The 24,554-nt window shown below is 36.7% G+C and overlaps 1 protein-coding gene across 13 annotated transcripts in view; it reads left to right on the forward strand.

Annotated features, from left to right (window-relative positions):
* MEF2C (myocyte enhancer factor 2C) overlaps positions 1-18,027 on the forward strand; it is a 126,307-nt gene extending 108,280 nt beyond the window's left edge. For 8 of the 13 annotated variants that reach the window (XM_032095454.1, XM_032095455.1, XM_032095461.1 and 5 more), the window contains 5 exons: positions 2,904-3,076; positions 4,261-4,284; positions 5,226-5,355; positions 6,271-6,406; positions 13,289-18,027. In XM_032095454.1, coding sequence (XP_031951345.1) covers positions 2,904-3,076; positions 4,261-4,284; positions 5,226-5,355; positions 6,271-6,406; positions 13,289-13,610 — 785 coding nt within the window. In that variant the 3' untranslated portion in view covers positions 13,611-18,027. The remainder of the gene's footprint in view (positions 1-2,903; positions 3,077-4,260; positions 4,285-5,225; positions 5,356-6,270; positions 6,407-13,288) is intronic. The other 5 variants (XM_032095460.1, XM_032095459.1, XM_032095457.1 and 2 more) reach the window with 3 other exon arrangements.
* Positions 18,028-24,554: the final 6,527 nt, after the last annotated feature.

Genomic DNA, 24,554 nt, shown 5'->3' on the forward strand with positions numbered 1-24,554 from the left:
TAGTGGAATGAGATGTTCTGCATATGGTCACATCTAAATTGATAATTGTCCAGGCAGAGTGCAATTTTAAAGTATAGCATGAAGGAAGGTTTAATTTGTACATTAGAAGTCTTATACATTTGTTTTGCCTCTGAATGTAAATGAGGCCATTCTCTTTGGTGGATTTATCTGAAGGTGGGACAGCTGCCTCAAAGCAGGCCACAGCCCTCTTGAGTTAAAAGGATACAGTTTAAAGAGCTGGTTTAAATGCAGACTCTTCTTAACTGTAAACCACATGCATGCATTCATCACTGATTTCCAAATGATGGGTTTCTGTATTACTGGTTTAAGGTCCACAGTCTTACATTCCTGAATCCTCATTATACCAAAAGAATAACAAGTTGGTGACTGGAAAGAAGAACTATTATTATATGGCTCCAAAATGCTAGCTGGCATAATATGCCATGTACAGCAGAAATCATCTGGCAAAGAAAAGTTTGCAGTAGTTCTTAAAAAGAATTTGATGTTTTTAAAATATATATATAAGAAATCTAATCATTGTTCAAACTATTTTACATCAGAAGATGTAAACTTCAGATGAAAGTTTCTGAAGAATAAAGCTTCATACAGAAGCATTCTTTCCCCTAATGTTTAATAGTAAATTATATTAAGTATATCTTATGTAGGAAATAGGAGTTCTTTCTTGTAAGGTCCTTTGTTCTCCAAAAATCACAACTAGAAACAAACATACATTCTATTTTGCTATATATCTTAGGTCCTATATTGTAGAACTGAAAAAACTGCTGCTTCAAACAATTTCATTGTCACTCTGAACAATTCCTTGTCATACAACAGATTTCACAGGCAGTTTTACGTCCTGCTGGTAAAATACCTCCTGTATGAAACTGACACCAGAGAAACCCTCCTTTTGCTTCAGTTTCTGCTGTTGAACACTTCATGCTTTGATTTTCAGTATTCAGTTTGTAAATGATGAACTTTTCAAAAATGCAGTGTGGTTTCTGGCAGAAAATATTGTTGTATATTCAAAATGCCCCTTCTAATTTCACTGCCTGTAGTAACACACAGCATTAATTAGAGCATAATAGATAGCTAATCTACATTGAGAACAATTGCTCATTTTGAAAGAAAAAAGCCTACTGACACAAAATGGAAAATTTTGACACCATTCTGCTGAGCTTGCTTAGCAAGTCAAAAATACATTTCAATAACCCATTTTATCTTACTAACTGTATGATGTTATTAAAGAAATAAACAACAAGATTAACTAAACTTAATCTCTAAAGTCATTTTAATACAGAATATTGGAAGTGATCTGAGTCCTCTTCAGTTTTCATTATTTTGCAAAGACTTGGGAGATCATGATAATAAAAAGCGTGAGAACAAACAAGCCAGGCCAGACCAGTTACTAAGGATACCTGACAAATACAGATTTCAAGCAGTTTTGTGATAATTTTCCTCTGCCTTAATCCTGGTGTTCACAGTTCAGGGTCTCCAAGAGCCTAAAGTGGCATACTTGTATTTAACAGCCTCTGACAGATTTTATTTCCATGTATTTGTTGATTTGATAAATACAAGTAGCTGATGAGCTTGAGGATTAAAAACGTTAAAATCTTAGTCATGCTTGGACACACTTCATTATCCTAACCAGAGGAGCAAATTGCTGTCATGTACTGTCATTTTTATGCCCGCCTTATAGACATTATCAAATTTAGTTCCATAATCCATTTATGTTCTTTAGGGCTATAAACCCCATTTCACATCCGGGGAAAGAGGCAGGAGGAAGTGAGATACCGTGTTCTTCACTGACTTTGGGACTACAAAGGAAATTTGAAGGTCCAGGGTTTTTGACCCAGAGGGCTCTGCCACACTCACTAGCTCATCTTCTCACACAAATTCTAGGCTGTCTGTTGCAGCTCATGAACAAAGGCTGAGCACAGAACAGAAAGCCTTCCCTAGTGTTTCTTTGGTATTTACCCATGAAAGTTTTCTCTTTCCATACTAATTTTCATGCTATTCCCTCTCTATGACTGGGCAGTTTCTGTACCTCTCCTGAGATTGTGTAGACAGAATTTCAAGGTTACACTAAAAAGTCATCTTTTTCCCTAGATTTTATGTGGGTAAGAGGTGAAATCAAGTGAATGAAATAGGAAGGTCTCATTTTTATTGGTATGGTAGGTCAATAACCTTATGCATACATAGTAGTCAATACGATGTGGTGAGAGAAGGCAAAAGAAGCATTTGCTTGTCAGAATTGTCTCCCTGGGGCCTGCAGAAGAGAGATGAAGATGAAAGATATGGTGGTGTTTTCCAAATAAGGTTATGATGTGGCTCCCATTGACTTTAGTGTTGACAGACCAGGTCCAAAAAGTGTAGTGAAAAAGACCCCAAAGCATTTATGAATCCTCCTGGTCCTCCCCCCGCCTTTTGAGGAAATTATCGTTTCGTTATACTCATCCTTTGTTTAAAAGCAAAACAAAATCATGACCTGCAAAGGGCTGAGTCAGGAAAGGCACAATCTTCTGTAGTTGTCAAGAAAACATGGAATAGCTTTGACAGTTTTTATGCCCTTAAATTATCTGACTTTCCTGCTCCTTGTAAGGCAAATGCCAGATGTTGGCTGCTACTAGGGCACAGTATATCATGCTATATACGACAGTGCTGTAAACAGAGTTGTATCATTGAGTTAATTTCAACACATCACCGAGATGGCAGCAGCCATGAGAGAAAGCATTTGAAGACCAGTTGTTACAAATATGGCACATGTTGTATTTTCCTATAAAGATACATGACATAGATATTTACCATGAGTTTTGTATTTCACAGCTTTAGAAAGGCTTAAAAAAACCAGTGGACTTTATCAAACTTCTCTCTCTTTTTTTTTTTCTCTTTTTTTACCTTAATAGGAAATGGATATGGCAACTCCCGCAACTCACCAGGTCTGCTGGTCTCACCTGGCAACTTGAACAAGAATATGCAAGCAAAATCTCCTCCTCCAATGAATTTGGGAATGAACAACCGTAAACCAGACCTCCGTGTGCTTATTCCACCTGGAAGCAAGAATACCATGCCATCAGTGGTAATGCATTTTCAAAGCTCTTCTTTTTGCCTCCTTCAGATCGGAGTTACTTAGGAATTTCAAGTCTGGCTCAGGCAAATAAATTCTTGATTGTTTGATTTTTCTGACTTGGGCTTGACATCAAGCTGGGGACGTAGGCTGAGCCTCCTTGATTGCTTTTTTAAGTCCTATTTACTTCCTACTTTTTGTCTGTTGGGTTGCTGAAGAGGAACTGCGCCCTGCAGAGTCTAAACTTCTGCAGTGTCTTTCCCAGTAGCTGAAAGAGTCTTTCCTGAATTTTTTATAAAGGCTGACTTTAACCCTGAGGATTCCTAACTTATTATGTTTTTCTTAAATATTTAGCCACACACAGACTCTTAGCAGAAGGCATATTAACAGCAATAAATTAATTTGAGCCCTATCACTGTGAGTTCCAAATTTTGTAATGATAAGAGGTAGTAAATAGAGCAAGAGAAAAAGGAGTATGAAATTTCTGTATCTCCTGTCAGAACTAGTGAAATTTAGGCAATATACTATGCTAGAAGGCTGAATTGGGAAGGTATCGTGTCCACGCCGGACTTTCCAAAAGTCCGTTTCCACGTAAATCTTTCATGAGTATTTTAACATTAAAAGTGAACTTAATTTTAAAAGATGGTAATGTAAGTGATGCAGCTTTCCATTTTGTAACAAGCATTATTAAAACAACTTCCAAGTTGGCTTCTTCAGCTTGATGCAAAATAAATTAATCATCAAACTAAAACTGTCCATAAATGTGATGCTGCCTCCTAAGTGAAAAAGTGACAAATAGTCCTACACAGCAATACTCAAAGCTGACCAAGGCAGTGACAAGCTGTCTGCATCAAATGAATTATTCCAAGCCCTTTAAAAGTTATATTTTCCAAGGGACTCTTTTAAGTTGTCAGGTATAGCAAGACAGTCTGCATCCAATGGCACTGTGGAAGAAAAAATTAATTCTTAGAGAAAGTCTTGTGCTGAAACCTGGATAGGTTGTTCCTACAATTGAGACAAACACTCCATTTGAAGGACAAATAAGAGATCTATGAGGTGTATTTTTTCCAACCTATGCTCAGAAGTTGTTTATTTTGCTCCCCCTATGAGATGAAACTATTCTGTAAGCTAAAAACCTACATCCTGGTAAATATTTATATTTACTAATTTTTAACACTCCTTTCCTATGCAATCAGTCTGAGGATGTTGATCTGCTTCTGGTAAGTGGTAACGATGTTCATCTTAATAACAAGGAAAAGAAAACCAGTTATTTTTCATTATGTAAGTGAAATGTTGGTTGAAATAAAATGGAAAATGCTACAATAGCTATGTTGTAAACAGAAAATTCATCACAATTTTTAAATATAGCAATAGAACGCCAGATGCAGTTGTTGTTCATATTCAAATTATGCCTGCTAGAATTAAGCTTTCATTTTGGTGGTGGTGGAGAGCATGTAAACTTACGTTGTTGAAGATGGTGGAGCCTTATGACATCTTTTTTGGTGGCTCTCTAATCATTTTTTCCTGCCAGTCACATAATTAGAGTTCTCTAGTGTAATTTTTACAGTGCAACATCTAGAGCCCTGGAGTTAAAGATAAGCGAGTAACTGCTGTGTAATCTAACAGCCTTGAAGGCTTGGGGCTTTTTTTTGCACAAAACGAAGTAGTCAGAGCTCCATCTCCTGGTAAGAGTTCAGTGTTCAGCAATCTGGGGCTGCTCCTCAGTTTCAAAATCCAGAAGAGCTGGGTTTGGGGGTTTTTCTTTTGCCTTTTTTGTTTCATTTTGTTTTGCTTTGTGGGTTTTATTGGTTTTTGTGGTTGCTTTTTTTTCCTATATGAGTGAAAAGGAAAACGATGGGAATAGAGCTTATATATTTCATTAGTTTCTCACATGATCTGTTCTACCAACAATAAAAGCAATCTTACTAGTTCAGTTACCTAGGAGATACTGATGTAATGGGTTACTATGGTGACAACTGGTCTCTTGAAAGCTTATAAATGATAGGGTTGGCAGAGTTCATCAAAGCCACATGTTAGATGATTAATTTCTAGAAGTTTGTTACAGTCTGTATTTCTCATGCACAAAACATTCCCAGAAAGCAGATACACTCAACTGACTTAAAACTGGTCAATAATATGTTTATTTTACTTACTTTAAAAGAATCAAAGGATAAATAACTCCCAGTCTGCTCAGTCATTGGCTACTCCAGTGGTTTCCGTAGCAACTCCTACTCTACCAGGGCAAGGGATGGGAGGATACCCATCAGCCATCTCAACAACATATGGTACTGGTGAGTATGAGTGCAGGATGCAAAGGATGGGGAAGGGAGCAAGGTGCTGACAAGTGTTTATCTCAGTATTAATGAATTAGCTAATGTTCCTTGGGAGAAACTGAAATATTCATAGCTGTTATGCCTTTGCACTACATTTGCTTATTCTGTACCTGTCACTAACTTCAGACATATCTATTTTAAAGTTAGCCGTCTTGTTTGAAGAAAAATTGATTTGGTAGCTTTATTTCATTGGCTTTAATTTAAAAAAAAAAAGTGAAACTTAAAACAGTTAACAGTTCTTAGTCTTCCTTGGAGATAATTTCATGCAGTTGAGTACACTAGTACATCCTAAAGCCATGAGGGTAGTGGGAATAAGCAGCTTCAGTATCTCCACATCAGTGTTCAGTAACTGTTGGCTATCACACCTCCCTACCTGGGAGGGCGCAAAAATGAAAAGCCTCAAGGCATCTTTACAGTTCCTGTTGTGAATTGCTGCTGTACAGAGTGCACACAGTGACACACAGATCCAGTGATATTAGAGAACACATGTGTTGTTCAGAAATAGGCTGCCTGCTGGATTCTTCAAGGAAGACTCTAACCAAAATGTTTTACTTTTCAAGTCTTTCTGACAGTGTATTTGTAGTTAATTTGTAGTTATGCATATGTAGTTATTGTGAATTTTCAGGCCAAGAATGCTTTAGATCTGCCAGACCCAGTAAAGCCCTGCTAGATTGCAGAATAATTATTAGTGCATTACTTGCTCTCAAGTTAATGAGTTGAGGGAAGAGGAAGATCTACTTTTTCTGCTGTAACTTAAGGTGATTGTGCAATTAAAATTAAAAGGCTTACAAAGTGACATGAAAATTACTGTGTTGTTTAATTGCTTTCTCTTTAATTCTCACTTAATTATTGTCTTTCTGTTTTCAAATCTAGAATATTCTCTGAGTAATGCAGATATATCATCTCTCTCTGGTTTTAATACAGCCAGTGCTCTTCATCTTGGTTCTGTGACTGGCTGGCAACAGCAACACCTACATAACATGCCACCATCTACCCTCAGTCAATTGGGGTAAGCAGTGTTTTCTTTACTTTACTGTCCTACTGTGACTTCAGTCTCCCCAGTAATTCCAAATGTGAAATATGTCAAGTAACATACCAGAACATAGTTACTGTGTGTAAAAACTAGATTTTGCAAAACTGGAACAATGCAATTCATGGAAAGTTTGCTAGGGAGCTACAATGAAATATTCTGTGTCCATATCTTCTCAGTAGTGTATTGTTTATGTTTTAGTTTTTATTTCTTTAAATAGCATTTTATTTCACTACTAAAACCAAACACCTATATTGTACTGATGCTATATTTACTATTTATGCTTTTTATTTCCAGTTACCATCACATAAAGACTTACAGTAAACTAGAATTTTTTCTAGACATTTTAATAAAGTAAGATTTACATAATTAATTGACCTGAGATTAAGACTTAACCTTATATAATAATAACATACTCCCTTCTGCTCAACTCTGAAATTCAAGTTTCATTTCTTTGGAGATAATTTTTAGAGAAAATACCATGATTAGGCCAAATAACTGAGAGCTCACAAAACTTAATTTGATGTGCCTGTACTGAGGAGGACAGGTATTCCTGCCCTCTAGTGGCTAATTTTACAGTATTTACTCCAGTTTTGGAGAAACGCAGCGCTCTATCATCTTGGGATCTTTGAAATGTGAAAATTCACACAGGCAAATCACCTGATCAAGCAACCTCTTGGCTCATTGAAATGAACAAGTGTATGACTTCAAATATTCTGATATCTGCAGTTTCTATTGAGTAAAACCATAGACATGCACCAGTGTGGCACAGTAGCCTAATGTATGGTTAGACATGTCAGAATTTTAAAAGGTTTAATCATAAAAATAGAAGCTGAAAACAGCTGGAGTGTATTTATGAGGAAAAATTTTAATTCATATATATTTGAAAAGAATTTTTTTTTTTCAGAAAGAAGTGTTACACATATGCACTCTTTTTTTTTCAAGATTGTTGCCATAATGTGGAACTATTTAATACTCTAAATGCAGCTTAAATTTCAAAATTCTCTTTCTACTTTATCTGACCATTTTTTGTAACTTATTTTAATGTCCTTACCATCTAGAAGATTTGGGTTTTTAAGGACAGCTATACAAGTGTTTCAAATGAAACAATTTTTTTAAACCTCATTCCTATATGAATAAGTATATAGAGATACAAATGACATAAAAACATACAGCTGAAATACCTGCCGTGCTAGAAAAAATAGTCTTAATATCTTTCTCTTACACTTTTCTTTTTGAGTTTGCACTATTTCTGGGGCAGCATTCAGACTTACTGAACAATCAGTTATAAATTCTCAAACAAATTGAAAGCTCGCTTGTTAGGTATCACTGTATAAACAATCGGTACCATACCAAGGAATGTAATAAGACTATTTGGTTAGCCAAAAAAAAAAAAAAGTATAAATTAGCTCCTAAACTAACTACATGCTTTTTCAGATATGTCACACATTGTGATCTGTTTCTGATTCATATTGCAGAATGTCAAAGTGTAATGACTGTGGCTGTGGATTACATTCTGAGTTGCTACTCTTATTACTATTCTTTCAATGATTTGTAAATGAATTCAGCTATGAAAGCTGCTTCACAGGCAGCTCTGAAGAAGTCTTCTATCACTGCAGAAAATCATAAGCCTTTATTTTATTCACTGAGTTCTACATGCAAAAGCATTTGTTTTAACTTTTGGATTACTTGAAAAACTTGAAATTCTGTAGAATATATTCGGTCCATGTCAACCTGATCTAGAATTTGCAAAAATATTTTAAAAATGAAACAAAATTATAGTCATCTTCACAGACTTGAGAAAAAAACATCTAGAAAGGTTTTGACAACACAAATCTCTGTGCTGAGTGAGGTCATACACTGAAATATTTGGCAACTGTGAGATGCCTGTTGTTAACAGTAGGCTATAAAAACCTGTGGGAAAACAAATTAATGGAAGAGACATTACAGCTCTCCTTCAGGTTTTGTTTTTCACCAAAGTCTAGAGGTGAAAATCAGCTCTGCTTCCTCAATGCATGACAGAAGAATGTGGTTAGTAGTAGAATAAGATAGGTTAGATGTAGTATCTTGCTCCAGATCAGTCCTCAGCAATTTCAGTAGCACTGTCTGAACCATCTTGAAGGTAATTAGAGATCTCTGCAACCTAGCTCTTAGTTCTTCACGCTGACTGTGCAATTTGGAGCCACACTAGTGCCGGTGAACTAGAGGGTAAATACATGAGTACATGGAGTGGCTCACTTTCACTTTCTGTGCACCTTTTGGCCTTCTGCTGAGCCTGGTGAACAGCATAACAATGTAGAGCCTGTTTAGACATGACTAGGACATTAAAACAAGCCAGACTTTTCAACTTTTTGCGTTAAAAAGCAAAATAGTATTTTCATGGTCTTTTAACTGCATCTACCTCTGGAAAAAATACACATACAAATTCTACTGAAAATCAGTCCCTCCCAAAGCTTTGGGATTTGGCCTGAATATTACACTGATGTCTCTTACTGCTTATTTAACATGTTCCAAAAAGACTAACAGAATTTAACTGCTGATAACCAGAAGGGAAATCCTTCTCAAACTTTGTAATAAATTATCAAAATTTTTATGCAAAAATCCAAAGTATGAGAAATCTTCCTAGCCTAAGAGACAATATTTTCATCTAAAAGTAACATCCACAGGTGAAGTTTTCACTTTCCTAAAATATGAATACAAGCATAGAAACAACATTTAATCTGAAGATGCTTCAATATAGATAATTATTTAAGAGAAGTAAGAGAAGTTTCTCTAAACTTCTACACAGATGAACAAAAGGTGTCCAAATTCATACATAATATTGACTTGTTCTGTGATCCTTACGTAGCAAGATTATTACTTAGCAATAATTACTTTTGATTAGATAATAACTATATCTAGATATAGGGAAATATTCTCCATTAAACAATTTTTATTGAAAAATTTGGAAACAGTTACAACATGTTTAATGAATTTATATCAGTTCTGACAATTTCCTTGCTTTTAATAAAACCATATGTATTTCAGATTGAGCCTTCTTTTCTTATGCCACAATTATAAATAAGATGTTCTAGTAATTCATTTTCATGTTATTCTTTGTTTTAAAATTCCTTTTTAAAAAGTGTAAACCTTAATACATGAGAGCCTAACAAAATGTCCTGATACAGAAGTTCTTATTCTGCTTTTACATTGATCAGAAAAGTATTAAAAAATAAACAAAACCAACTAAAAAACACTTAGCTTTTACCTAAAATAAAAACAGAGAGGAGGGAAGAAGTTGAATTGCTAGTAAGTCAAAAATATCTTCTCCTAGATACAAATTAGCACATAACTAAGGTTACATAAATAAATTTCGCCATGAATTTTCAATGTTCATTTACATGTATTTATGGGAGAAAATTATATGAAGTGAGGAAATAAACTGATTTAGAGAAGCAAGTGTAGGCATAATAGAAAAGGTGCATGAGGCTTTCTTCCTTCAATAGACCACTTTCTCTCTCTAGAAAACCCTACATTGTCCATGTTCATGTCCTCATCACTTACTCAGACCTGCACTTCTGCCTGTGTCATGCTGAGTTTCAATACCATTTGGAGATTCAAGTAGAAGGAGATGCATACAGAGCTGGCATCATCCCAAGTTCATGGCACCCTGTCTTCCTCCCCACTTCTCACACAGCAGAGCTGTGTTGTTGTTCTGTGTCGAAACCAGATAGGAACCAACATTTCTCCATGTGGCCATCATAATCTGAATAAACATCGAATTTTAACTACACTGGCCTCAACAGGGACTGCTGTGCCAAGTTAAAACATTAATTTTCTTCATTGTCCCCATAAAATGAAGTGTTTTCCTACCATATGTGGAAAAAGGTCATGATGTCAGAATAAGTGGTCTGCCTGGCACCTATTCAGTGCACATAACTATATACAAACCTTTGAAATAATTTTCATTAGTTTCTCAGTAGTTTTTCCATATCCAAGACCTGTTTGTTTACCAGGGGATTTAGTGAAGGTTTCACATGATGAAAATAGGGCCAAATTAACGTAATTATATGAAGCAGCAGTGTAAAATATGCATTGATACATATAAGTGCAAACAGCTGTTTCTACACTCACACATACATATACAGGAAATTAAACCATTTTGCAGCAGACTGAACGCTCATTTCTTATGGCGCAGCTTCCATTCTAAATAGAGGTCAGTCTTCTGTTTGGAATACAGATTTATAAACTGCACCTTAGCACCTATTATTTCACCATTCGCATGTATGTGTAACACTATGTTTCCCATGTAAGTGACCATTTTAGCTTAGAGGAACTTCTCATAAAAATGTTTCAGAAAATGTTAATGAAATATTGCAAATTATAATGAAATAAAAATATATCAAATCACAGAAATACTTTCAGCAGAAAAAGTTTATATTTAGAAAGAAAAAAACGGTGACTCAAAATAAGTGCTACAATTTATTTATATTGTTACAATTTGTTTATATTGTTCTAAATCTCAGAACTTCAGTCTTGACCTGCCAAAATGACTCCTTACCCATTTTTAAATGTACAGAAAAAAAGGGGGGATTCAAAATTCAAATCAACCTGTAGCATTTATAGAACTGCCTCTAATTTGTATGCCAGGTGATTATGTAATAATGCCGGTGATTCCCAAGGAATCTGTAGAAAAGTCTATAGAGATGCATTCTCATACTCACTTCTGAGGCACTACTAAAAAGGCAATATTCCAGCACAGCAATACCAGCTCTGTATCAATGACACTCAGTTCATCCCTCTAGATCTGTTCCCTTGGGTGCTGTCACACAATAGAATGCTAGTATGTTCCATGTGAACACATTTAACTGAATATAGTTCTTTTTATCTATTTTTATCTTTTTTAATTATCCCCAGCTTTGCAAAGTGGCATGTCATTTGCTCAAATCAAACACTTCTAAATCAAATGCCCAGGCTCCACCATCCTTTATTACAGGACTTTCAGTTTAGCTATAAGCTTGGCTTGTAAATTCATGTGTAATCTTATCATACTAAACTGACAGCCTGTTTACTCAGGTGAAGTCCTAGGATCTCCTAAGCAACACAAAAATAAAGTCACTGGAAATGAAAAGAAAAAAATGACAGAGATGTATATTGGATTTTCGTTGGATTGTTTTTAACAAATTTTCAGGAAGAATGGAATATTTCACTATGTTGGAATGGCAAAGTCTTATATTTACAGTTTCTTATATGTATTAATTTAATATTTACAGAAACAATACAAAGAAAATATCCTGCTTGAAAAAAGAAAAAGGTTACATGTTTTACTATTGAAGGTTATTATTCATGAACTTCGTAACTTAAGAAAGGGCTTATTGCAGGTTTGAGAAATACATCTGTATAAGACTGAGGGGTTGATGAAAAACTTGGAGGTAGAACATCCTGTTTACTTTATTTTCTAAAAAGATCCATTCATTATTAAGCACTGCAGTAATTCCTGATAAAAGAAGATTATATCATTCAATATTGAAGCCTTATAGTTTTATTTTGAATTTGTCAGAAGAAAAAAAATTCATCCAAGTAGTAGTAAATGTTGTTTCAGTAACGCTTAGCTTTCAGTTGATGAGATACCTGGGAAAGTAGAGTATTTCAATAAATGAAAAGACCACACCTAAACTTACCTCTGTCTTCTACATACTTAGAAATTCCTTACAAATCCCAATATTGCATCTTCTTGCATTAAAAAATGCCTGCATATCCATTTAGGTTTAAAATCTTGCAAAGCCAAGTGGTCTGTTGCCCTTAATGCCTTCCTACCCCTCTATAAATAAATATGAATAGAAACCTTGAAATGCTGTCTCTAGGGTAATACACTAGCTTCAGCTGAGCAAATGGTCCTTGAACTGGAACATAATGGGAACTGCATGTTGAGAATTCTATTTCAATAATGAAAAGTCAAGTTTTGCCAGGAGGTGGTGCTTTTGTACAAAATATTCTGCAGATGAAAGTAATCTCATTTCTCCCATAGAGATAAAGCATGTTCTCAGTATTCACTCTCGTCCCTACCTGTTTCCTCTTTCCTCTGCCACTACCTGCCCACAAAAATGCACAGAAAAAAAAAAAAAAAAAGCTTAGAATAGTTATACGGCCTACCTTTGAAAAAGTTTCAGCATAGCGGTCTGTCTGCTAATATCATCCTTTGAGCTTGGCTTTCCAATGGGCAAGCAGAGTTGTCCTCTATCTTCTCCTATTCCTCTGCTTCCCTTTTGTAGTTTATCCAAATGCATTCTGGATTGAATTATGGATTTACAGATTTAAACCATAAATCATATCTAAATCCTTGCCTGCCTGTGCTATTTTGTTGATGTCAATCCTAGGACCAGTAATTTCAACTTTATTCTGAAAGGTATAAAAATTACCAGACCAGAATTTTTTGTTTCTGTTTTGCATCTGAAGTCACATGTCAAAACAAACCACAATAAAAATAGTTGTGTGCATTCAAATTAATGGGATTAAACCCAGAAGAAAGTCCATGCTTCCCCTGTCTCAGCTAATGCATACACACGCACAAGTATTAGTTACACAGAAACCTGCAGGTGGTTCCAACAGTGCAAAGGCTCACCTTCCCAAATTTGTGATGACATTTGATTTTAAAAAAAAGAGAGAGATTGAAAGTGAGACCTCTCTCCAAATTGAGGGCTTGTCTGTTGTGGTGCTTTCATCTCCTGGAATTTGTGAATTCTGCTCAGACAACAGTGCCCAAGCTCTCTGCATGTGCTGTTCCTGGTGAGCTTTTACACTGGTGTTTTGTGTGAGTGTTTGTGCATATCTGGGGGCTCCATGCCTCCTCCGTCTGTAACTGGGTTTCCTTTCCTCCTACAGAGCTTGCACTAGCACTCATTTATCTCAGAGTACAAATCTCTCCCTGCCTTCTACTCAAAGCCTCAACATCAAGTCAGAACCTGTTTCTCCTCCTAGAGACCGTACCACCACATCATCGAGATACCAACAGCACACGCGCCATGAGGCGGGGAGATCTCCTGTTGACAGTTTGAGCAGCTGTAGCAGTTCCTACGATGGAAGTGACCGAGAAGATCACCGGAACGAATTCCACTCCCCCATTGGACTCACCAGATCTTCGCCGGACGAAAGGGAAAGCCCCTCTGTCAAGCGCATGCGGCTCTCTGAAGGATGGGCAACATGATAGCATTATTACTATTAGTTGGGGTTTTTTTTCTTGCAGTGTGTGTGTGCTATACCTTAACGGGAGGGGGGAGGGGGGAAGGGTCGATATGCATTATATGTGCTGTGTGTGAAAAAAAGTCAGGTACTCTGTTTTGTAAAAGTACTTTTAAATTGCCTCAGTGATGCAGTATAAGGATAAACAGAAATGCTGAGATAAGCTTAGCACTTGAGTTGTACAACAGAACACTTGTACAAAATAGATTTTAAGGCTAACTTCTTTTCACTGTTGTGCTCCCTTGCAAAATGTATGTTACAATAGATAGTGTCATGTTGCAGGTTCAACGTTATTTACATGTAAATAGACAAAATGAAAACATTTGCCAGAAATGGCAGATCTTTACTGAGAGAGAAAGCAGCTGTTATGCAACATATAGAAAATGTACAGATGTTTTGACAGACCCAGAAGTTGGGTGGCCATGAATTGATGCTAGAAAGAGACTGGGTCACCTAACATACTGAAAATGCTCACAAACATGCAGGCATATTTCTGGAGTATGGCACTCATTTAAAAAGGATCAGACCATTTCAAGAGGACCATACTTCTAAAAATGTTGAGTTCTAGGGCTGACATATTTAATTTTTAAAATTATGGGTCTGCATCATTTATTAAATAAAAAAAGTATAAAAATATGTACATTACATTTTGCTTATTTTCATATTAAAAAGTAAGACAGAGTTTGCAAAGCATTTGTGGCTTTTGTAGTTTCCTTAAGCCAAAATGTGTTCTTTTTTCCTTGATAGCTTTGCTAATCTTTTAAACAGTCCTGAAGAAAAAAACAAAAAGGACTTTTTGTATAGAAAGCACTACCCTAAGCCTTGAGGAACTCCATGCTTTGCTAACCAAGATAACTGTTTTCTCTTTGCATAAGTTTTGTTTTTGAAATGTGTATTTCTAATTATATAAAATATTAAGAATCTTTTTAAAAAAATCTGTGAAATTAACATGCTTGTGTATAGCTTTCTAATATATATAATAATTATGGTAATAGCAAAAGTTTTTGTTCTCTTAATAGTGGGGAATTATATTTGTGCAGTTGCACATTTAACTATTTTCTTTCAGTTATATTTTACTGGGTATATGTTTTACAGATCAAAGTCAGCTGTTGAAAGACTGATCTGTAAACGATTATACTTTACCCATGGTGTAACAACTTAAATCATTTTAATACAGCATTTTACAATCAGTTGGGTGAACTGCCATCCATTGTATATACTGATTAGTTCTTTCATGCTGTTTTGTGCATTGTAACAAGTTAAGGGCCCTTCTATTTCTTAATGTCCTGCGTATCTTGTAGTTTTCCATGGGTTAAATGACAAAGTGGCGTAACTTGGCCCTCTCATTAATGAAGCTGGTATTCTGCCTGTCAGAATTGAATGTACAGCTTTAATGGCTGTCAGCTACGTGAGCGCAGGTGAATATGTGCTGAAGCAGCGGGGGAGACAAAGGGAGGGATTGGCACAAACATGCCGGTTGTATAGATTCCTCCCCTCTCACAGACATAAAACTCTTAAAGAGATCATCAGTTAAAAGGTCATTCAAAACTGGTTGATTTTACACAGCCAATATTGGCCATCTGGTCCTTGGTTCTCATGGACCTCCGCACGTCATCTCACAGTGGGCATGTTGTTGAGCAACGCCCCCTGTGTGTTTACACCGGAGCAGGACTTGCTTCAGCACACGACATCCACATTTTCTCCAGCCTCATATTGTTCCTCTGACTAAGATAGCTTGACCAGAGGGAATGTGTCATTTTCAGTCCCTCTTTGTCCCTCTTGTATATTAGAAAAAATGGTATATTCAAGTGTTTCAGTTTAATCTTTCTGTTGGAGGGAAAAAGTGTTTAAGCAAAATGTTAGTGCCATAGTAAAAGTGTAATATTTCTCCTTTTTTCAAGAGTCCTTCTAGGTCTCAACTACATACATTGACATTATGATGAAGAATATAGCTGTGACAGTGAAATGTCAACGCAAAATACTTTGAAGTGAAATCCACACTCTTTTTTCCACCTATATATGCAGTTGCTGTGCACTGCTCAGTGATAGAGTGTACCTCTCTGTAGTAGAGAATGATGATCAGACTACAGTGTGCATTAGGACACAGGCTCTTCACTTACCATGACTTTACAGAAGCCTGCCTTACAGGCACTTTCAGCCGTGCAGGGGCTATAGCATAATCTGGAAACTCTTTAAGCAGAATACTGTGCTACTAATGCGTCCATCTTATCTCGTGTAGCAAACTGCAGGGTAAACAAAGATACGCATGTTTTAAAAAAAACAAAAAATAAACAAAAAAAACCAAACCAAACCAAACCAAACAAAAAAAAAAAGGTAAAATGGGGCCCATAATTAATTTTCAAACACAAAACCCCTGTGTTTGAAACCACTTTCTTCACCCTCAGATTAATCTGTATTCATATTCTCGTCTGAGAATTTTGAACTTTGGTGTGTCAAAAATATGCAAATATATCACAAATGTACCTTGTAATTTCAAGAAAAAATACAATTTTATTGGTATCATAGTAGAAACTTGTCAGTGGGGAAGGGGATTTGGTCTATTGATATATTAAGAATAGCCATATTAAGAGTTTACCTTGCGATTTGCCTCAGCAACACATGAAAAAAATGAAAGGTATCATATTTAATGAAGATGCAGTGTAATATATTACTGCAAGTAACTAAGAAGAAAGTAGCGTGAAAAATATTGCCTGGGCAATTTATATTAACTCTGACAGTGATTTTTTGTATAAACACAAGTAGAACAGAATCACGTGAAAATAAATGCCAGTCAGCCCTCTTGTTCCTGCTGCAGAGGGCAACTAATTTATACTGGCAAAATTGTGGGGGATAATGCATATTTGCAAACTGATCTAATGATAAGAAGCACAACTTTGATTGTGAAGTCACTTTCTGTAAACTATAACTGTCTACCTTTCTTGTTCCTTTATCTGTACCTTACCATTTATTGTATTTGCAAAAGCTAATTTGGGTTTATTGTGTGATTCCTTTGTATTTAAGGAGTTTGGGGCAGAGCCCTGAAAGAGTATTAACATTTACTTTACCTTAACCCATGCTATATGATGTTTTAGGCAACATTCTTAATTGCAAGTTCAAACACCTGAAGTGGCATTCTAGACATCTGCAAGTATTGTTATAGCTAAGCTAATCTCTATTAAAAGGTGTTGTCAGTTAGTGTTTAATTGCTGGTGACAATTATATGATATACCTTACCTGCACAACATGTACACTGTATGCATTGAGCCATTCACAGTAAAGCTTTGATCATTTCAGTGTCTTTCAAAAGTTGTGTTTTATAACAAAATGGCTTATATTTTTCCCAGAAGAGGAATTTAGCAATTTTTAATGACTAATATAAAAACTATCTGTTGTCCTCAGATCTTTTTCAGGTAAAGTTAGCATAAGAATAGAACTCATAGGCTGTTTTCAAGGATGTCAACCCTTTTGTATTGTATGTGTTATCCTATATACCCTCTTTTATCTGTAGTCTAACAGCTGTTTTGTTTTCCTTCTTCCTTCACCTTGAAGGTAAACGCTTTGTAATTTTTTAAAAGCCACTTGAAACCTCAATAAAGGCTGTTGCCTAAACATGGCATACTTCATCTGTTCCTGTTTGTGCCATCTGCTGTGATGTCGTCAGTTACATGGCATTAATTTCCTGCCACTACAGGTCTCTTGAAGGACTGATGGAACATTGGTGTCTGTTAGAATGCTTCAGACTGTAGATGTAATAAAAGGCTTTTGTTAATATATTTTAACCAAAGATGTGGAGCAATCCAAGCTTTGAGCCACAGACTTTCTGCATCAAAAATATCCATTTGATTATTTTCATAATCACGTGTTGCATTTCTACCTTCCCTTCTCATACCTCAGACTGATCCATACCTCAGTTTGATTCAAAAAAAGGTCAGTTAAATAAGTAATTTTAAAAAAAATTACAAATTAAAAATGCAGTACTAGAGTCTTTTGTGTATTTAATATCAGACCTGGGTTACTGCAGGCATTACACTTGGATTGCTTCAGATGGTTTGTTGTATCCTTTTTTTCTTTTTTTCTTCTCTTTCATGGGGATTTGCTTCCATAAAACAATGGTGATAAAAAAATAGCTTGTAAATGGGAGCATACAAGCATTTGCAACAAATATTAAAGTAGAGGCTCACAGCGGCATAAGCTGGACTTTGTCGCCACTAGATGACAAGATGTTATAACTAAGTTAAACCACATCTGTGTATCTCAAGGGACTTAATTCAGCTGTCTGTAGTGAACAAAAATGGGAAAATTTCAAAAGATTCTCCTGCTGGAAATAAGGTATAATTTGTATTTTGCAGACAAATCAGTAAAGTTACTGGCTTTCTTAGTGATATGGTGTCTGTTGTGCATTTTTTTATTAATTTAAATAGTGTTCAGTTTTCACTGTTTTGAATTGTAACACATGAAAGAATCAGCACTTTAACTACCAGCAGCTGCCTCGAGGTCCCTTACCAATTATTTGTGCTTGCTTTGAAAGCTAAGCAATGTTTTCTGGCACACATCACCCCACCAATTCAGAGAAACTCCATCACTCCTCTGGAGTCAGTGTCATTTGGAATCAGGCCATCTGAATCTGTCCTTGACATCTGACTAGCAGAGGAGCTTGATGAAATAATGCCTGGCTTTCAGGTGCTTAGTTACTGAAAGGGAATCTAAACTCCCACATGTCCTGTGAATTATATCCATGGGGACAACCATGCAAAAACCCTATAAAAAATGCATGTTCTGTGTAAAAATAATATATCATTGGATCTATTATTGTCTAACAAACCTGCATAAGGACTGTGTCAGAATTAATCTATTCACCTTTCTATACTTTTTTCTGGGAGTTTTTGTTTGTTTGTTTGTTTGTTTGTTTGTTTGTGGGGAGTTACAGGGGGGTTTTCCTACTAATATTTATATTTTCAGAATAAAAGAATCACTTTATTTCAAAAAGATGTGGTTTTATGCCAGAAGCAGACAACCTATTACAAAGTTAAGGTGCTTGGTGAATGGAACAGTTTCAAAAATAACTTTACAAAGCCTAGTTCCTAAATATGTTTATGAAAGAAAACTGTGCTGTGCTGTTCCTTTTCACAACAATTTCATTTAGGAGAAATACTGCTAGTATTGCAGTGTTGGACTACCAATAGCCTAGCAATTGGCCTAGCAATGAGCTGTTAAAACTAAGATTAAATGTCATTTGTTTTACTACATATTATATTTTGCTCAAGTAAATCCCTTTATGTCATCATTGGTCAGGATTAACAAAATATTTCTGAAAATGCAGTTGGCTTAAAAAATTTATCTGGGAGTCATCTTGCAGTCATCTGTGTGATTAATACTGATAATGTTATACCTGCATTGGAAAAGAAATTACTTAGAAAATAGAGTCTGTTATGTACTTTGTTGTGCTATTTATTGCTCTGGAAAAAAATAAGCATAAACATACTGACTACTTTGCTGTAAATACTATGAACTATATTTATAAACAATTTTTTTAATTATGTTGCAATGGGAGGTGGGGGGAGAGTCAACAATTCTTTAAATCAGCTTTCTCACTTTAGGTTCACATATGTCATCCTAAAAAGCAATTGTGAAGTGTACAGTCTGAGATAATAACTAAGAGGCATACATCTTCCACTCAGAGCGTTTGCTTTACCTGAAAATTCCTTTCTTCTTTTCTTTAGCAAAAATCAACATAGCATCTTTGTAGAACCGGGAAACTATGCTGAGACAGTTGTTGCATATGTCACATTAAGGAGAGCAAGCCAGCAATGTGACTCATTCATACCTAACCCTTTCTTAACACAATGCTTGCATTTCCAGAGGTAAAATACTGGGAGTGAGAGAATCCAAAGAACAGCAAGGAGGAATTATTTTAAAACAATCAGATCATTAAGTCTATAAGCAGCAAAAAGATATTGTTCATGTCTCTACTGACAGACATAGCCTATTCCTCATTAATTCAGTGGAAATTTACCAATGCAGCAAGATTTTACCTGCTCCATCTAAACTGATGCATGGAACTCCAGTTTTCTGGAGTCCCTGATTTTGGGACATTCAGACTGCTTAGCCATATGACTACATTTTTTTTTATTCATGTAGTGTACTTAATGCTTTACAGTAAGTATTGAGAGTGTCTGCAATAGGTAAATCTATACTGCATTCTCCGCAGTCCATGTAGACACATCCAAGATAATTCTGTTGTGAGCAGATATTTTGGTTAACAGTAGACTTTCTACTGATGAAGGTATTTCTTTCTCCTCTTCCAGCAGCTATTGTGGCAAGCTTTTGTTCCATTCTGCATCCCCTTGATTCCTAAAGATACTTGAAGACTAACATGAGAATACTTGAACTTGAATGGAGTACATTGCTTGTGAAAGCTGCAAAGTGTGCTGTTCTAATTGTCCTTTCTACCCTCTTCTGGCTTTGTGCTTCTGTCTGTGGTTCATTCATAGTCTGCCCAAAGTTTTCAGCTTGAAGTATCTGTCTCTATTTATCAGGACAATGATCTATAAGTTCTTCCAGGTTACAAAATGTTGCATCCTTCTGGGGGCAGGGATTGATCACCATTAGTTGTGAAGGTTTTACTTCTTTGACCAAAGAAATGAAATGATGTAATAGAAGATCTAACTGTGCAGGAAAAACTTAGAAGTGATAAAACTTAGTGTGTTTTCATGATAAACATAATTGGTGTAAATAATTATTTTGTTTTGGCAGACATTACTTAGATAATTATTTTCTGTAGAGTTGCTCAGGATAGGGTTTTCAGTCTCACAATGAAAATGCAGCATCCTGTGGGGCCCAAGTCACTTTTTTGCAACCCTTTACACTATGGTAACATTTTTTTATGGCAGTGAGAGCTAGAAAATACCACTATGACATCCTTTACAGTTGCATTTTACAGTGGGAAATCTTGACCTAATACATATTACTCTGTCTGTTCTGAATACAGAACAAGATGGGCAGGAGACAAATTTGCTTGAAAGGAGAACACATATATCCAAAGAAACCATCAGACAGCAGATTCACAAGGCCATATGATGACCAATGTTATGTGTAATTAAGCAGTAGGCTTTTTGGCCATAAAAGATTCTGAAAGTAAACATCCTGGGTAAGTTCATAATGGGTTTGCTAATTTAAGAGGGCATAGTTCCAATTGTCTTATTAAGCATGATGATACACTTACCAGCAAGAGCAAAGGAAGATTTTCCATGGCTTATTTTTTGAAAATAAGAAGCATTCTAGGGAACAATTCATGTATGCTTTTTGTGTGTGTGTGTGTTCTTCCCCTGGAATATCCCCTACAGACTGCTGTAAGGGAGAAGGTAATGAGAAAAGTGGACTTTTGATGTGATCCCATGTGGCAGTTCTTGTGTCTAGACATCACTTTATATAACCATCCTAATTTTCCCTGCAAACCCTCTTTTTTCAGATTATGCATATTGATTTTAAGTGCTGGAAATTAATACAGTACAGATGAAGCATTCAGCACACATCATCAGCCAAGAGCTAAACCTGTCACCTAGCATGGCTTTGCTTTTGCAGGAACTCTGGGGGGAAAAAGAGAATTTATGACCTTTGAAAGAGGGGGCAGGCAACTGAAGAAGAATACAAGATGTTAGGTCATGTAGAGAGAAAATTAGAAAGGAAAAAGCTCAATTAGAATTCAATCTGGTCAATCACTGGTGTGAAAGGTGTAAAAAAAGTGTTTTTATAATACATCAGAGACAAAAGGAGAGCCAAAGAAAATGCTTTACTGAACACAGCGGGGGACCATGTCAGCAAGGACAAGGTAAAGGCTGAAGTACTTAATGCCTTCTTTGCCTCAATCTTTAACAGTAAGACCTGTTATTCTTAGGGAAACCTGACCGCCGAACTTCTAGACAAGGAGCAGAATAGTCCCCCTGTAATCCAAGAGAAAATAGTTAGTGACTTGCTGAGCCATTTAGACACTCATAAGTCTCTGGGACTGGATAGGATTCATCCAACGGTACAGAGGGAGCTGGTAGAAAAGCCTTGTCAAGGCATTCTCCATCTTTTATATTCTGTCTTGGTTAACTGGGAAGGTCCCAGATGACCTCAGTTTGGCCAATGTGATCTACATCTCCAGGAAGAGCTGGAAAGATCTGAGGAACTACCGGCCTGTCAGCCTGACCTCTGTGTCCAGCAGCGTTATGGAGCAAACCACTCAAGTGTGATCACTCATCACCTACCAGACAACCAGGGGATCAGCAGAAAGGGTTTATGAAAGGCAGGTCCTTCCTGACCAACCTGATCTCCTTTTGTTACCATGTTACTTACCTGATGAATGAAAGGAAAGCTAAGGATGTTGTCTACGTGGACACAGCAAAGTCTTTGAACTGTGTCTTATGGCATTCTCCTTGAAAAGCTGTCAGGCCACAGCTTGGACAGTTGCACTCTTTGTTGGGTTAGAACTGGCTGGATGGCCGGGCCCAGAGAATGGTGGTGAGTGGTGCTACACCCTGGCTGTTGGTCACCAGTGGTGTTCCCCAGGTCTCAGTATTGGGGCCAGTCCCGTTAATTATTATTGATGATCTGGAAAAAGGGACTGAGTCCACACTCAGAAAGTATGAAACTAAATTGGGTGGGAGTGTTGATCTGCTGGAGGGTAGGAAAGATCTGAAGATGGATCTGGACAGGCTGAACTGATGGACTGACGGACAGAGGCCGTTGGTATGAGCTTCATGAGTATGAGTATGAGTATGAATGGTATGAGCTTCAACAAGGCCAAGTGACATGTCCTGCACTTCAGCTACAATAACCCCATGCGGTGCTATAGGATGGGGAAAGAGTGGCTGGGAAGCTGCCTGATGGGAAAGGACTTGGGAGTGCTAGTCAACAGATAGCAGGACAGACTGAGTTTTACCCAGGAGGCCAAGAAGGCCAAAGGCACCCTGGCTTGTATCAGCAACAGTGTGGCCAGCAGGACCAGGGCAGTGACTGTCTCAGCACTGGTGAGGCCACGCCTTGAGTGCTGTGTCCGTTTCTGGACCCTTCACTTCAATAAAGTCATTGTGGTGCTGGAGTGAATCCAGAGAAGGGTAAAGAAGCTGGAGAAGGTCTAAAGGGTAAGTCATATGAGGACTGGCTGAGGGAGCTGGGATTTTCAGCCTGGAGAAAAGGAGACTCAGGAGTAACCTTATCACTCTACAACTCCCTGAAAGGAGGTTGTAGCTAGGTGGGGCTCAGTCTCTTCTCCCAGGCAACCAAAGAAAGGACAAGAGGAAATGGCCTCAAGGTGTGTCAGGGGAGATTCAGGTTGGACACCAGGAAGAACTTCTTCACAAAAAAGGGTTGTTAAACATTGGAACAGGCTGCCCTGGGAGGTGGTGGAGTCACAATCCCTAAAGGTATTCATGAAACAATTGAACTTAGTGCTATGGTTTAGTTGACAAGGTGGTGATGAGAGAAAGGCTGGATTCAATCATCTTGGAGGTCTTTTCAAACCTAAATGAATCTGTGAATCTGTGCTTTTCCAGTATTGTGCAGTATACCCAGTTGGCTTAAGTGTAAACATGCAACTGTTTATTTATTCCACAGCAGCCAGGGAAAAATGAGTAACTGCATAAATTACAGACACAAGGGTACAGTTAAGGATGCATGATTGATAGAATTAACATGCACATGCAGGAATGAGAAAATATCAGTGTGTAAGTATAGAGATGGGAAGTGAAAACAAAGTGATGACATGAATGCAAACATGGGTCTGTAATTTCACAAACCTGCTGTTCAACTACATACCAGAATTTTGCTGAAAAGATGGATTTGTAGTCGTCTGCAAAGTGCCAGGTACAAAACTGCTCTCACCATGAAAAGGTTTGCTTGCATGTGTAAATATGCCAGTATTAGTCATCAAACTTTAATTAATAAATCACATATACACAAGCAATAAATAATGGAATATTTTTTCAGTCAGAGTACCCAGTTACACAGAAAATGTCACGAAATGACATTATCAGCAAGTATACTCTGTGTATAAGATTGCTTTTGAAACTAGCCCATCAGACCAGCATGTGAATGAATATGCTGGATTAGACATCCTGTGCAGACTTTGTTTACAGTATCTAGACTGACCAGTTTAACAAGGATGCTGTGGTTTAATCAGAATTAGAATTAGAATTAGAGCACTAAGTGCAGAAACTCCTGAGCAAAATTCCACAGATATATTACATGGATCAAAATCAAAGGCTGTTGGATGATGTTTTCTATTGCCACTAATATCTCTGCATGTAGACTGGGATATTTTCAGAGTTTCCTAAAATGTGTTTATATCTCTGAGACAGTGAACTAATCAAGTTTAGTTATAGTCTAACCATGAAATCATTTAGTGAGGGTAATATAGCAGCTCATGAGAAATGATCATGACAGATGCAGTATAAATATAACAATCATTTTTTAAAACCTCTCCTATATTACCTTAGCATGCAGAGGCAGAGGCTGAGCCAAACACAACCTCCTGCAGTGACTTCTTTGCTATTTATACCCCTCGAATATTAACGGAACAATTCAGTCTATCAAATTGTTCAATTCTTGCAGAAAAACAGACTTTGTCCCAAGGTAGAAGACAGATAGAAGAAGACAGCTGGACAAATGAAAAGCATACAAGAAAAGCAAATAGCTTGTGAACATCATTCCAGCGCCCTCTTTCTGAAATGTTTGAAATTTCAGCTGTTCTAAATTTGAATGGTCAAAAAGAGAAGTTACATTTAAACAGTGGTAAAATTAATCCTGATTGAGCTTTTCACATGTCATTGTGGGTGTCCCTCACAAGTGTAAATAGCAATTTGTAGGGAGTTTGCAGAACTGCAGATCAACCTGCAAATAAAGCAATGACAGTTACCAGTGCAATGAC

Source organism: Corvus moneduloides, chromosome Z (genome assembly GCF_009650955.1).
Source record: "Corvus moneduloides isolate bCorMon1 chromosome Z, bCorMon1.pri, whole genome shotgun sequence".
Taxonomy (NCBI): Eukaryota; Metazoa; Chordata; class Aves; order Passeriformes; family Corvidae; genus Corvus; species Corvus moneduloides.